At 40.1% G+C, this 15,284-nt stretch overlaps 1 protein-coding gene and 1 long non-coding RNA gene across 2 annotated transcripts in view; one reads left to right on the top strand and one right to left on the bottom strand.

Annotated features, from left to right (window-relative positions):
- DCN (decorin) overlaps window positions 1-15,284 on the top strand; it is a 39,344-nt gene that overhangs the window by 3,421 nt on the left and 20,639 nt on the right. The window contains exon 2 of the mRNA NM_001030747.3: window positions 935-1,167. Within this exon, the coding sequence (NP_001025918.2) occupies window positions 963-1,167 (205 nt within the window). The 5' untranslated portion in view covers window positions 935-962. The remainder of the gene's footprint in view (window positions 1-934; window positions 1,168-15,284) is intronic.
- Window positions 770-4,658, bottom strand: LOC121109064. Its single transcript, XR_005862234.2, has 2 exons — window positions 3,332-4,658; window positions 770-1,215 (listed from the first exon to the last, which is right to left on the bottom strand). It is a non-coding gene; the product is annotated as an uncharacterized LOC121109064 (long non-coding RNA).

Raw genomic sequence — 15,284 nt, 5'->3', positions numbered from 1 at the left:
CCTGGGAACACATATTTAGCAGTTTTCCTTATCATTATCAAATGGCAATTCACACTTGTGTAAAGGTGCTCCTGTGTGTGAAAATCTGCAGGATGAGGCCCTGAAGTACCATTTGAACGTGTGCTGACAATACTGAAAGCACCAGTTCAAATGTCTAAGCAGTACAAAGCAGAGGATTTTCAGAGTGCATTGTTATGAGGTAAAATCCCCTAGCCAAAAACTTGGAAAGAAAGCCAAGAATATCCAATGTAATACAACACTGTGTTCTTTTTTATTGTGCTTTTTAAACTGGGAATTAAGAATAGCTTACTTTAAAACTAAAGAACTCTCTCTCTCTCTCTCTCTCTCTCCCTCTCTCCACCCCATCACTAGATCTTACTCTATCTCAGTCAGCTTTACTAGGATATAATTCAAAACACACAGCAAACTGGCACTTCAAAAAACAAAAACAACAACAACAACAAAAAAAAAACAACAGGATTTCTTAAGACACAAAGTACTGCATTACAGTGAGTTTTGGGAACCTCAGGTTCATCCTGAGGGAACAAACTCACTGCCATGAAACAAATGTTAACGAAATCAAATAGACTATTCCATTGGCAGAAAACATATACATGGAAAATGTGGCTTATTGTGTTGATTGTTTTGCATAACAAAGTTGACAGTGCTGCCTGTTCCTAATAAATATTACTCTAAATATGCAAACAGATGTATCTAGAGTTGCCTTTAAACCATCTTGTGAAAGAAAAAAAAGGCTGTAGACAAGCAGTTACCAGACTGCTATCATATAACTGTCCTATATTCAGAGTTCAGTTTTCACTTATTGAAAGGAATAGTTATGCAACTATGGGATATGCTGGACCTCCTTCAGCAGGGACTGTGCAGCTATGGAAAATTGCTACTTTTGCTTTAAATTCTCTACTGTGGTTCGTAGGTTCTGCCTGGAGTTGATGAACTGAGCCATGAGGCTAGTTCTCCTCTTCGTCCTACTGCTGCCAGTATGCTTGGCCACGCCGTTCCACCAGAAGGGCCTCTTTGACTTTATGATAGAGGATGAAGGGTCAGCCGACATGGCTCCAACAGATGATCCTGTCATATCTGGATTTGGGCCAGTGTGCCCCTTCCGCTGCCAGTGTCATCTTCGCGTTGTGCAGTGCTCTGACCTAGGTAAGCCCAGGAGTGTGTTCATAGGGTCTGGCCTGCGAGGCTGGACAGCTGTGAACACAAAATATTTTTTATATTTTATGTATATTTTATGCATGTACATTTCATTTGCTCATTGAAAAACCACGGATCTCACTTACAGGGAAAATCGTTTTTCAAGGTTGTTTCTTCAAATGTGTATTAAATAAATTCAGTGAGGTTAGATGTGGGGATGGAAACATTTTAAAAGTTCTTAAATTGCACAGTCCAGACTCCAACACTCTTAATCATACTGTCGAGTACCTCAACATAGAAATCATCCTATTTCCATAGGATTACACGAGCATGGAATAACCAACACTGAATCATGGAACAATCAACCTTGGAACCAGCTCTTTGAAGGAAAGAGCTTGGAAACTCTCCAAAACAATGAACACATTTTGGAGCGCCTTATTAAATATCTTTGTTAGACAATGTTCAAGCTGAAACCATGAGAACCTTTCTCACAAACTCCCCTCACTCCCACATGTACAAGGGCTTGTCTGTACAGTAAGACCAGCAGAATGTGAAGCCATGCCATCTGTCACTGTATTCTGACTTTATCATTCAACAGACAGACAAATAGTTTTTCTTATGATTTTATAGATTTTATTTTTTTTAAATGTATTCTTTCTTCTGTTTGTATGTATTTCTGATGTCTCTATTTTACTAAGTTACTGCATTGTCTTTGATAATTACTGTAAGTCATGACACAACTCTACCAAATAGGACCTGGGTCTCATTGTGGTGAGTGTTGTACAATTATAAAATGAGGGGAAAACATTAGTTACATCCCTTGAAACTTCTGTGAATTTTTTAAAGTAAGCCACATAATTACGCAATAGATATGTTTGGCAAAGACCCAGTGAACAAAGCAAGCCAAGTTGCACAAACTAGCACAGACTAACCTACCCTACCCATGCATTCACAAAGCTTTTACAGTAATGGCTTTGTTGAAAGACACTTTTTCACTATTTAGATGCTAAATAGTAGCAAACATGGAGTGTCTAGCAGAGAGAAGTCTGCACCACATACATGAATATCTTAGACTTTTATTTTCATATCATCATAGAATCATACAATTGTTTGAGTTAGAAGAGACATTTAGGGGTCATCCAGTCCAACTCCCCTGCAATGAACAGGGATACCTACATCTAGATCAGGTTGCTCAGAACATGACCCAGCCTGGCCTTAAATGTCTCCAAGGAGGAGACATCCGCCACCTCTTTGTGCCACCTGTTGCAGTGCTTCACTGACCATTACTGTAAAAAACTTTTCCCCTATTTCCAACCAAAATCTCCCCTGTTCTAGTTTGAAACCATTTCTCCTTGTCCTATCACAGCACACCCTGCTAAAGTGTCTGTCCTCTTCCTTCTTACAGCCACCCTTTAGATACTGAAAGGCTGCTATTGGGTCTCCCCAGAGCCTTCTCTTCTCCAGGCTGAACAGCCTCAGCTCTCTCATCCTGTCCTCACAGGGAGGTGTTCCACCATTTTTGCATCATTTTTGTGGCCCTCCTCTGGATGTGCTCCAACAGATCCACACCTCTCCTGTGCTGAGAATTCCACATCTGGATACAATACTCCAGGTGAGGTCTCATCAGAGCAGAGTAGAAGGGGAGGATCACTTCCCTTCACCTGCTGACCACCCTTCTTTTGATGCATTCCAGGATACATTTGGCTTTCTGGACTGTGAGGGCACATGTCCAGCTTGCAATCCACCAGTACTCCTAAGTCCTTTTCAGCAGAGTGGTGCTCTATCCTTTTGTTCCCCAGCTTGCACTGGTAGTGGAGATTGCTGTAACCAGGTGCAAGACCTTGCAATTGGATTTGTTGAACCTCATGAGGTTCACCTGGGCCCATTGCTCAAGCTTGTCCAGGTCTCTCTGGATGCCATCCCGTCCCTTGAGTATGTTGATTGCACCACACAGCTTGGTATCATCCACAAACTTGCTGAGGGTTTACTTGATCCCACTCTCAGTGTCACTGATGAAGGTATTAAAGAGCATTGGTCCCATTACTGATCTCTGAGGACACCACTTGCCGCAGATTTCCATCAAGACATTAAGCCATTGATCAGTACTCCCTGGGTATAATCTTGAAACCAGTTCCTCATCCACTGAACAGTCTACCCATAAAATCCATCTTACCGATTACAAGAGAAGGATGTTGTGAGGATCATGTCAAAGGCCATACTGAAGTTCCGATAGATGACATCAGTAGCTCTTCCTTTGTCCATTGGTGCAGTTATGTCATCATAGAAGGCTAGGTTGGTCAGGCTTTCATCAAGCCATGTTGGCTGTCTCAGATCACCTCCCTGTTTTCCGTATGCATTAGCATAGTTTCCAGGAGGATCTTCTCTATGATCTTCCTCAGCAGAGAGATGATGCTGAAAGGTTTGTAGTTTCCTGGATCGTTCTTTCCACCCTTCTTGAAAATGGATGTGCCATTGACTTTCTTCCAGTCAGTAGGGACTTCACCTGGCTGCCATGACTTTTTAAATATCACTGAGTGTGGCTTAGACACTACATCAGCCAATTTCATAGACTTATGGATGTTCAGGTTCCCCAGGTGGTTGTGAACCTGATCTTTGCTTACAGCAGGAGAGACATTACTTCCCTTGTCCCCTGCTTCCAGCCCATCCACTCGAGGGTTGTGTGAAGAGCAGCTGCCAGTGAAGACTGAGGCAAAAAGTTGTTGAGTACCTCAACTTTGTCGTTGTCTGTTACCTGTGTGCCTGTATTGCCCACTTGTGGGAGTACACTGTCTTGGGCTTTCCATTTCTGGTTGCAGCTGTAGAAGCTTTTCTCATTCTTTTCGCCCCTTGCCAAATCCAGTTCTGGTTGGGTCTTGGCCTTCATGACCCCATCCCTACACAGCCTAACAGCGTCTCTATACTCCTCCCAGGTTACCTGTCCCTACTTCCACTGCTTGTGTATTTTCTTCTTGCTCTCTGGTTTTACCAGCAGGTCCCAGTTCAGCCGTGCTGGTCTCTTGCCTTTCTTTCCTGACTTCCTATATCTGGGATGGAGAGTTCTTACACACTAAGGAAAGCTTTCTTCAAGATCTCCTAGCTCTTCTCAGCTCTCTTGGTCTTGAGGAGTTTCCCATGGGAAGGATGGTTTCCCAGGGGACTGTAACTGTTGTTATACTGGATAACACTGTTGGAATTTAAGATATTTTAGGAACTTTTCCCCAGTCTGTTTCAATTCTGCAGAACTGAATTCAGTTAAAAAGCAGAGTTATTCACACAGGAGCCCTTTGTTTTTATACTTGTTCCCACATTCATTCAATTCCCCTTCACAGTCACGATTTCCAAAAGAAAAAGCATACTGTTGCTTCTGGGTTAATACAGTTCCATGCTGTCAAGGAGATTTGGGAATAAAGTCATTAAAGCCCCAGTTCTGTGTTTCCCAGATAATTTTGAGAGAGATGATAAGAAATACATTTTCAGCTTGGTTTAAGCCCACACAGTGCAGATACTGGAATGAGAAGACAGTGCTTTTGAAGCAGCTGGGCTGATAACATCCAGCCTCTGGGCACAGAGGAAGAGAGATCTCCCTGGGGTTCAAATACGTAGCACAGCAAAATAAGTAATATTTCCCTGGCAGAGCTCAGGGAATTTATAACCATTCAGTTTTCCAGCCTCAGCATGAAGTTTCATCCATCCCCACCACATGTGATTACAACAGCCACTTTTGGGCCTGGCCCAAATGAGAGGCTCATCAGGATGCAGGCTGCCCCTGAGAGCAGGAACAGGACAACTTAGTATGCCTCTGCTTCATACTCTTCCAGTCTCAAGTCCATTTCTGTGTGACTCAGTCTCCACCTAGATCAGATTTACCCAATTACTCTAGGAAAGCCAGGAGCTGGCTCTAAGAGCTCAACATTTCTTTGGGAACAGTGAAGATGCTGCCAGGATGACCTAGTGTGCTTGTTGGCTGTCAGTGAGGTGCAGTGATCAGGCTGGAGCCATAACACCAGCAATGAGGATTGCACCTCCCTACAAACCACCACTCCTGGCTTGCCTTTCCCTGCAGCTTTAGGCATTTCCTATCCAACAAAATTAGTTATCTCTCCCCCCCAAAATTATCACATTTAATCATCTCATCCCACGAGTACTAATTGAAGAAAAGCTGCAGGCAATAACAAGACTCCTCCCAAGGACATATTAAGAACATACTGAATTAAATTCCTGTCCACAAAGGGAAACTGAAATCTGGATCCTGTCTTGCACTTGCACTCTGGCCTGGAAGAAAAAGCCCCTTGCAGCTGGGTGCAGAGGGCAGGTCAGAGCAAGGCATCTGAGAGACCTAACACGGGCCTTCTCTTCCTTTGTATGCCTCACTTTGTCCTCAAAGGGGCATTTACTATTTTTAAACTCCTGCAGCATAAGGAAGAAGCTCACTACCTGACTTAGACTTATGTGGAAAAAAAACCAAAACAACAGCAGAACTATCACATCCAGGATCCAGAGATCAGGTTTGTTCCTTTAATTGATAAGTCTTTTTTGTCCAGTTGCCACATCTCATGAGCATTGGGTGGGAATATTAAAAAAAAAAATCCAAATTCTAAAAAAACAGTGGAAAAAATGCCTGGTGGTTCAGTTACACTAGTGTCAGCTGAATTTTTTCATTCTTGTATTTTAAAGCTCCAGTCAAATCTTCCTAAGCACATACCTCTGAATTAATTTATTTTGCCTCCAAGCCAAAAGCTGAACTAGCAGGAAGGAGAACACTGTCTTCTCACACCCTGAAGAAGAATTCTCTCAGAGGTGCAGTTACTGACATATTGAGAACAGGACCCAGTGTGCCTACCTCATGTGAGATTAATTACCTTTGTGCAGCAGGCTCAAGTATCTCTGCAATACTTTTATGAAAGTGCTGCCTTTTCTGAATTTCCTGCCTGTTGCTAAAAGGAAGTCATAGGTTCACAATCATACTTCAGTGAAGACATTATTATGCCATAGCTGGATTTTCCATAGAGGTTACTGTCTTCCTTATTAACATGCACTGCAGAATGGCCAATACAGCTGGTCAGAGGAAGCTTGCCATGTTGCAAAATAATAAATGTCAGGAAGACACTGCTGTTAAGCAAATATGCCACATGAAAGCCCTAGCAAGGCTTAACAGTTCAGTTTAAGTCCCAGCTTCCCAAAGAGTGTCTCAAGCAAAGGTTGCTCTCAGAGAGCCCTATTAGGCAGGAGGACGTGTATTTATTCAGCCCTGTGGCAAATGCAGAATGCTCCCTAAGCATGTTCAGTGATGGTGGACAGAGCTTTATTCCAACTTCAGATGAGTCTGACAGCTCCTTAGGAAGTGATCAGTGTTCTGCAGGATGCAGTAACATTGCCCTCCTTAGAGACTTCACAGGGTTGAGGGTTCCTCCATCTTTCTTGCTGTGAGTGTCCATGTGGTTTCCAAAAGGTGCACGAGAGATGAATGTCAGTAATTAAAGTTGAAGCAGTATTGTATCTTAAATGTGATCTTTAGTCACAGCTCAGAAAGACAAGTTTTCTCCAGCTGTAAAGAACGGTGTGTTAAAGCTCAGCATGGGTGCTGGATTGTGTATTTGAAGAGCACTTTGAGATCAGCGGGAGAAAAGCTCACAGATGTGTAAAGCATTATTCCAGGGATCCAGTAACATGAGTCAGTTTATCTGAATATATCAAGTGTCTACATTGTATTAAATGATGGCTCTTCGACACTTGAACCATGGTAACGTGTCAACAGCTAATTTATTTGTTGACAGAAGGCAGTTTGTCTCCTTGTGTAAAATATTCCAGAAGCATCTGAACACCAATTTTCTCATCTTCATGTGTTTTTCACTTCTTTCTTGGGAACCTCATCTCTCCTTTTTAAGGAAATTAACTCATTTGGGACATACTTTGATTTGAAATTCCATAGTCAACACAGAATATTCTTATAGAAAATAATACTTACCTTACTGATGATCAGTCTCAATCATTTAATGAGTTCCAGAAAACAAGTAGGGTTAATCCTTGCTATTATTTGAATCTTTACCATCCTTTCAAAAACATAATTTTTAAAGCTAAATGTCTAGTTCGAAATTCACTGAGTTTTTAAAAGTGCAGTAAGAAAAATCATGAATCTGTAAATGACAAGATATTAAGAAATGCACTTTTTAAACAAATATTTTGTTAGTTAACATTTTAATTGATGAAACTTTAGGTTATGTTATTCGATGTTTCATTATTTTCTTTCTTCCAACAATAAGGCCTGGAGATTTATTCCTTTTCTGTTCAACAGAAACTGAAACTCTGAAGAAATTTCCTAAATCCATATCTAACAGGAAATGCGATCAATAAAAATGGTACTGTGAAATCTAGGAGAATACATTGCTGCTTATACAAATAGTAACCTCTATGTAATAATACAGTGGCCTTGGAACTCAGACTAAGTGCCTTTCTGTCTTTGCAGAGAAATCAATAAGTTTATAGTAATTATTATAAACAATAATTGGGATAAAATAATCTTAATATTATGTGATAATTAGGTGAACTGTAAGACTGAGACATATTGGAGATCAGACTGTAGGTACTATGTAAAGTATTACAGATAAGATATAGAAGTGATTTCAGGCAGTGTTTGTTACCTAAAAGAGTCTTCTGGTCTCCTCTCACAATCACAGGGCATGAGGCAGTTCTTTCTGCCTAAGGTGGACAATGCTGACTGAAAGGAGAATCATTTCCGGAGAATTAGACTACCATTAGAAGGCCTCAGTGGTCACTTGAGGCTATACAATTAATTTTCAAATTAATGAAGATATGTGTGATAAAATTAAACATTGAAGAAGTCAACACATGCTAACAGTATTATTTTTCACTAAATTTGACCCAGATTATTATTTTTTTAGTATCTGTTCTGTTTATATATTGTTTTTTTTTTTTAATTCCTTGGAAGTTAAAGAAAGCACAAAAGAAAGCCCTATACTCAGTAAATCCTGAAAAATTATTAAGAACAAAACAATTAGAACACCCTCTTGAGAAGTTTTTGAGAAAAAAACAAAACTGGCTAGATGTAGGATTCTCTGTATTTATAAACTATGATTAGGTTTCTCCTGTGCAAGAGCAACACATTGTTGCATTGCCACTAGTTTTACAGCCTGAATTGCTGATGTTCCAGTTCCAGCTGACAGACATGATTCTGGGTGAAAGTTAGTCCATTCTAATTATATACTTTATTTTTTTCATTGCCTGCTCCAAGGTAACAGTTACCACTCATCTGTGCTTTTGGGTTTGTTTGCTTGGTTGACTGTTGTTTTGGTGAGGTTTTTTTCGGATGATTTTATATTTGTTTGCTTGGTTTAGACTATGGAACATCATTTAATATAGCCTAGTAGAGGGAATGGTAATCTTGTGTGCCAAATACAACTGGTATGAGAAGTGACTGTTTTTTGGATCAGAATATGACAAGGGCTGGTTTCTAAAATATCCCACTGTACAAACAAATAACTAATAGATGGCTAGTAAAACATGAGTCAATTATTGTGACATTACAAAACATAGCAGGTGATTGAAGCACTTGAAACATAGTAAATAATCACTACTGATATCTTCTAATGCTATTGAAATCTATAATATGTGTATTAATTTCTTAACATCTCTATAGAATGTAGTGTTTGGTAACATGTATAACTATTTAGGAATTATTCATATTTTCAACATATGTAGCCTGTGTTTTTCACCTGCTGAAGACTCTCTGCCATGTCCTAGGAAGACCTAAGGACTCCAAGAGTTCCTTCCCAGTGTTCATTCTGCAGATGTGATCTAGGAGTTTGTGTCCTACTTGAAGCCACCAGCGATAATAGTAAGAAACCACCATTCTCAGGAAAACCACTTTTACAAAGCCCAATTACTGTGGTATTTAGAAAAGTTCCTATTTTTAAACAAGTCTTCAAAACACCTCTTTCTAAACAAGTTTTGACATTTCTAACCGTTCCTTATTAACTTTGGACTCAATGGTCTGTGTTTTACTTTATCCATATCCTGGGTCTGTCATGTGGCTACAGGAATAAAAGTTGTTTTTTTCTTAAGGTTTTTATCTTTTCTTAAAGTTCAAGTCTAAAAGTATATGCTTTGTAATATCTCATACATTCTTTTGAAACTTATTTCTCCTGCTTTTCGTGTTTGTCCTGACAAACAGTATTAGCAAACATTTGAATTCAAGTTCTGTCCAGGTGTATTACATTTTATAGTTTATTCCTGGAAGGCATTGTTGTCCTTCGCATTAGGAAAAGAAAACAGGTGGAGTGGAAATTTCTTATTGGCTTCTCAGCAAGGAAAGAGATGGAAACAGTGAACATGGAGAATTTTAAGACCAAAGACCATACTTGCAAGTGGTGGTGATGAGGGGAGGCTTGTGTGTTTTGTGCTTTTGGTGCCTTTGTACAACTCATAGGATTTACAGTGTTCAACAGCTCTGTGTCTTGTTGTCAATAGGGTTACATTTGCTATACAGGCAAAACTACTGACTTAGGCATTCTATAAAGAAAGAAAAAGGTGAAAAAAACTATTTAAATATTCCTTGTGCAGTCTCTTTGGGAATCTGTTTGGAGTACTTTGAATTGCTACAAAAAACTGTTAAGGAGAAGAGACTTGCAGTTCTTATTTCACTATGAAAAAGTATGCAATAAATATGCAATGCAGTGAAAACCAGAAACCACTTCTGCCCACCTGATTTCTTGTCAGCTTTATGCGTTTAATGGCAAGATAAATGGGCAGAATATTTATATAAATGTTACAGTATTTAAGATATGCAAATATAAATGACTTTGCAGCCTGGTTCTGCAATATATCATCATCACAATAGAAATGTGCAATAGGTCATCCTAGAACCAGCTTCTTCTGCATTGTTTGCATCATCTAACATGTGAAAGCCCAGGATGACCTCAGTTTCTGTGCTGGAGAATTTTCACTTTGAACACAGCTTATCACAAAGTCCAGAAGTTCATTTTCCAATAAATGTTTTCCCCTCTACCAATCCAATGTAAGCCTCAGAAGTTAAACTGGCTCTTAGTGAATTCCTATTTTAGGTTAACATGGAAGAATGGTGTTTGTACTAGTGCAACAGCCACTCTATCAAAAAAAACCCTTGACTGAATATCTTTGTACAAGACATGTATGAACAAAGACATAACTGAATTAGCCAAACAGGAGTATGATGCAATTTATTTCCCTAAGCTCAATTAGGATTTACATGCCTTCAAACTGAGGAGATCATACTAATTCTTTACCACTGGGAAGTACAAATGGGAAAGAAAAAGGAACAGAGCTAACCATGTCTGTATAGTGGCAGCAGGTCATAATAAAACTAGGGCTGTGCAATGGCCTTGTGGTCAGAGAAGGAAGGTGTAAGTTTACTGGAAAGTAGAAGAGATCTCTCCAAAATGCTCTTTATTGCTGCCTCTTTATGTCAGTGCTAATTCTGGTAAATTCCAAAGCAAGGATTTAGAGTGGTATCTTTAGATTAGTATCTGTTGCCTGCTGCTTGAACCATGAATCAGGAAAACATCCTTACTGCAAAGGATTGTTAAAAAATTTAGTGTTAGATAGTGTTCACTTTTCCCAGTCACTGAAATGGTCTCTTCTAAGTACTCTAAATACATGTAAGAAATACAGATTTCACCTCAATGCATGAGTAGTCATGGATAGTGCATCTTCATTGCATCCACAGTGATTAAAGTTACAATGCACAACATGCTGTCAGATGACACAAATCACACAGCACTGTTGCTGTTCTCTGATGGGATATTTTACATCAGTAACGATGGCAGTAATGTAATGTTGGCAATTTTAGCAGTTACTTCAGAAATCTCATGATATTTGATTGTTTTACATAGTGCCTTCATCCTTGAAGGCTCATGATTTTTTTTCAAAATACTTTTCTGCCTTTCTAAGATAAATCTCTGTTTCTTGATAAGGTAGACATCTTCCAGACCTTTGAAATTAACAGTCAGTTAGAAAGAACACAGAAAAGGAATTTGCTTGATTTTGAGTTTTAAGAATACATCATTACTTCTTGGTATTAGTGTTCAGAGCCAGGAGACTGAATCTATCTGTACCAGAAACGTGAGTAACACTGAAAAATAATTCATAACATCTGTAGCTTGCAATATCCTTTATACTCGTGTTCACTACACAGAGTGGGTGGAAATGGAAGCGAGCAGATAAGCTGTGCACTCATTTTAAAACCTTTGCTGTGACTTTTTCAATTATTAGTACTATCATAATAGATAACTGAGCAGTTGAGCACAGTGTGTGGTTTTATTACCTTTTTTTTTTTTGTGTGTGTGTTCTTCATTCTGTTCTGGGAAGCAATGGTATAAACTGTCATGATTCTGCAATTTTGTGAAATGCTGTTGGGGGAAAAAAAAGAAACAGGGTAGTGGTATATCTGTAGATGTACTTCTGTGAGAGGCCTTCTCAGCAGGGGGTGGATTTCATTTTCTCATTCTTTCATAAGGGAAGGGTCAGAGGTATATAAAAATAATCTGTGAAAAAAATAAGCCCAAAATTGATCTTAATGGATCATGAATCTTATGGACTGAAAGCAGGAAAAACATCTGAAAGTGGTTATAAGTCCCCTTTAAGAAGATGCATTTTAAGTTTCAAGTATTCCAGTGGACACCCCTTTTTAGAACAAGCACATGAGAAGTTCTCCACTTTTTCAGAACTTTTTAAAAATAATAAAGTAGTCATTAGTACTGATGATTTCATAGGGAATGAGAAAGGCGGAGAACAGACTTTTACTTTGAAATTGGGAGAGAGGTTTCTGTGGATACTTCTCTGCAAAGAAAAACAATTGTTTCTTATTTTTCTGGCTGGTAGGATGCAAACTATGAAATTAATCTTATTTTCAAATCCTACACAATAGAGAATATATTTCCAGTAAATACTCAAGTACACAGCCTGGGAAAGCTTCAGTGAACTTCTCTAAGTCCTGTGATTTTCCACAGCCAAGACTGCTGAACCCATAAGCTTGCCATTCACCCCATGCATCCCAGAGTCCACACAGGGCACCATCAAGGGCATTCACCCCTGGGAGGGAGGGAGGCAGGGAAGGAGGGCTGCTGCCCACTGTGGGACGAGGCAGAGCCTGGTTTGGAGCAGGGAGAGCATGCAGCAGAGGAAGCACAGGCAGCTGCCAGAGAGGCCTCCTCTGCCGGGAGAGCAGCCACTGATGACCACGGCTGGGAATTACACGTAGCTCAGGCCAAATTCCTCAGCTGGCAGCAGCTGTTAGTGGAAACTGAAGCAGACTTGAAAAGAGCCCCATTTTATGGCCCCTATGATAATAATCGTGAGTGTTGGGACGTAATAACACATGTATCTGAGCTGCAGAGTTCAGATCTCCCTCTGCCTTTTGACCCCTTCTCCCAGCTGGGGAAGGGAAGGATTTTCCAGCGGAATAAGCCCCATCCTCAGTTGTAAAATGGATAGGAGAACATGGGGAAAAAAGAAAGAAAGAAAGAAAGAAAGAAAGAAAGAAAGAAAGGAAGAAAGAAAGGAAGAAAGAAAGGAAGAAAGAAAGGAAGAAAGAAAGGAAGAAAGAAAGAGAAAGAAAGAAAAGAAGAAAGAAAGGAAGAAAGAAAGGAAGAAAGAAAGGAAGAAAGAAAGGAAGAAAGAAAGGAAGAAAGAAAGAAAGAAAGAAAGAAAGAAAGAAAGAAAGAAAGAAAGAAAGAAAGAAAGAAAGAAAGAAAGAAAGAAAGAAAGAAAAGAAAGAAAGAAAGAAAGAAAGAAAGAAAGGAAGGAAGAAAGGAAGAAAGAAAAAACATAGCAAACTGCTGCATTAAGTAGTTTGTAATTGGCACAGTTCTCTTTTTGTTATTGTGACTATGTGGTCTCAGTGCTGCAAAGACGCAGTTCCCAGGGAAGTGCCCTCATCTCTGGGCTACAGACTCAGACTCCCATTTGCTTCGTTTCTCTCACTAGCCTCATAAATCTTGCATTCCTTTTCCACAGAGCTGTATGGCTTCAGCAGAAACATGGCTCCATGCCAAGCTGCAGACTCTCACTTCTGAGAAACTGGAGGAGCAAACTGAATCCCCTTCATAGCAAGTGGGATTCAAAAGCCATCCCTGTCATTCTGGGGGTTAAACAATTCCACAACTGCTTGATCACAGCTCCTGCAGCTGAGAGTATAATTCCCTGTGCTGCAGAAGCAAAGAAGTTTGCCTTGTATACCAAAATCCCTAATCTCCCGTAGTCCTTAGAATATTCCCAAATCCTTGCTACATCTCCTACACCTGCTTAGCCAGATAAATGGCAGCATATGTGAGTTGGGCTGGCGTATCACCATGCTGGAGATGACTGTCCACTGCCCACTGCTCTCTCTGGGACTCAGTAAAGGCTGAATTATACCAGCTTTAGCCTCACTGTGTCATTAGCTTGGCTTGTTTCTGCCTAGTTTCTGGTTTCATAAAATCTCCAGACCCATGGGACATGTGTCTTCTACAGGTGGTGAGGCACAAACAATCAGGCAGGCATTACAATTGCGTAAATCTAATTTACTTAAGAAACCATGACAAAACACTACACATCAGATAGATAGGATCTCATTGAGACAAGTCTGATGTCTCAATCTTCTCACTACAGAGGGGTTCCTGGACCTGAGAAGTGCTCTCCACTGAATGTCTTCTGTATGGCTGTAGTTGAGCCTTTCCTTCCCTACACTTATAAAAGTGAGTGTGGGTCCTTGTTGTCTCGTGTGATTGAAATCTGCTGATCATCCAGCTTTGCTAGCCATCCCTCTGATGCATATGATCATACTAGTTATCCCAAGCATCTGTGATGTAGTGACTAGGGTAAGAATAAGTTAGGAAAGCTTCTTCCAGGGAAAATAAAAGTGCAACTGATACTGACCATCAAAGGGAAGTTTTTCAAGCTTATCAACATATTTTTTTCTTTTTATAGTCCTATGGCATGTTCTGCTCTGGAAGTATTATCACATAGATATGATATACATATATATAACTGGACATGAGCCAGCAGTGTGTGCTTGCAGCCTGGAAGGCCAACTGTGTTCTGGGCTGCATTAAAAGAGGAGTGGCCAGCAGGGAGTGGGAGGTGATTTCCCCCCTCTACTCAGCTCTTATGAGGTCCCATCTGGAGCACTGCATCCAGGCCTGGGGCCCCCACTACAAGAAAGATGCAGAGCTCTTGGAATGGGTCCAGAGGAGGACCACTGAGATGATCAGAGGGCTGGAGTACCTCTCCTGTAAAGAAGGGTTGAGGGAACTTGGATTTTTTAGCTTAGAGAAGAGAAGGCTTCAGGGGGACCTCATTGTGGCCTTCCAGTATTTGAAGGGAACATATAAACAGAGGGGGGAACGACTGTTTACGAAGGTGGATAGTGACAGGACAAGGCGGAATGGTTTTAAACTGAGACAGGGGAGGTTTAGGTTAGATATTAGGAGGAAGTTTTTCATATAGAGGGTGGTGACGCACTGGAACAGGTTGCCCAAGGAGGCTGTGGATGCCCTGTCTATGCATGTCCAGTCTGGATGTGGCTCTGGGCAGCCTAATCTAGTGGTTGACGACCCTGCACATAGCAGGGGGGTTGAAACTAGATGATCACTATGGTCCTTTTCAACCTAGGCCATTCTGTGATTCTATGATGATTCTATGACATATGCATGTATACTAATGAGAATCACTGAGTGCTCATAGGTTGATGAGGTAGAACTGAAGAAAAAATCTGCATATTGAAATCTGCAGAGCATGAGACTGATCTGGTCCAATTTGCAGTTGATAATTTTGATAATGCAGTTGATAGTTTTTTAGCTTCTGTGAGGAAGACATATCTTCTTCTGAAGCACTACTTTAATGCCAGTGGCAATAGTTGTCTGACTAAAGAAACACAAACTGGTTCATTAGGTCCCATATATTTCGAGAATCCTTAGGCTCTTGTTTTCAGCATAAGCATGCATTTTGGAAGGGTGGGGTTATACCATTTTTGCTTATTTGTGAATTTTTAAAATACAGTTATAAGCTTAAACAATAACTGATTCACTTTTATTCACTGAAAATAAATTGTGTGAACTGGTTTTAAAATAATTCAGGAAGTGTCTCAGTTGGCATTT

This window comes from Gallus gallus, chromosome 1 (genome assembly GCF_016699485.2).
Source record: "Gallus gallus isolate bGalGal1 chromosome 1, bGalGal1.mat.broiler.GRCg7b, whole genome shotgun sequence".
Lineage (NCBI taxonomy): Eukaryota > Metazoa > Chordata > Aves > Galliformes > Phasianidae > Gallus > Gallus gallus.
Note: the sequence above shows the minus strand (reverse complement) of the source record. Positions and strands in the feature narration are given on the sequence as shown.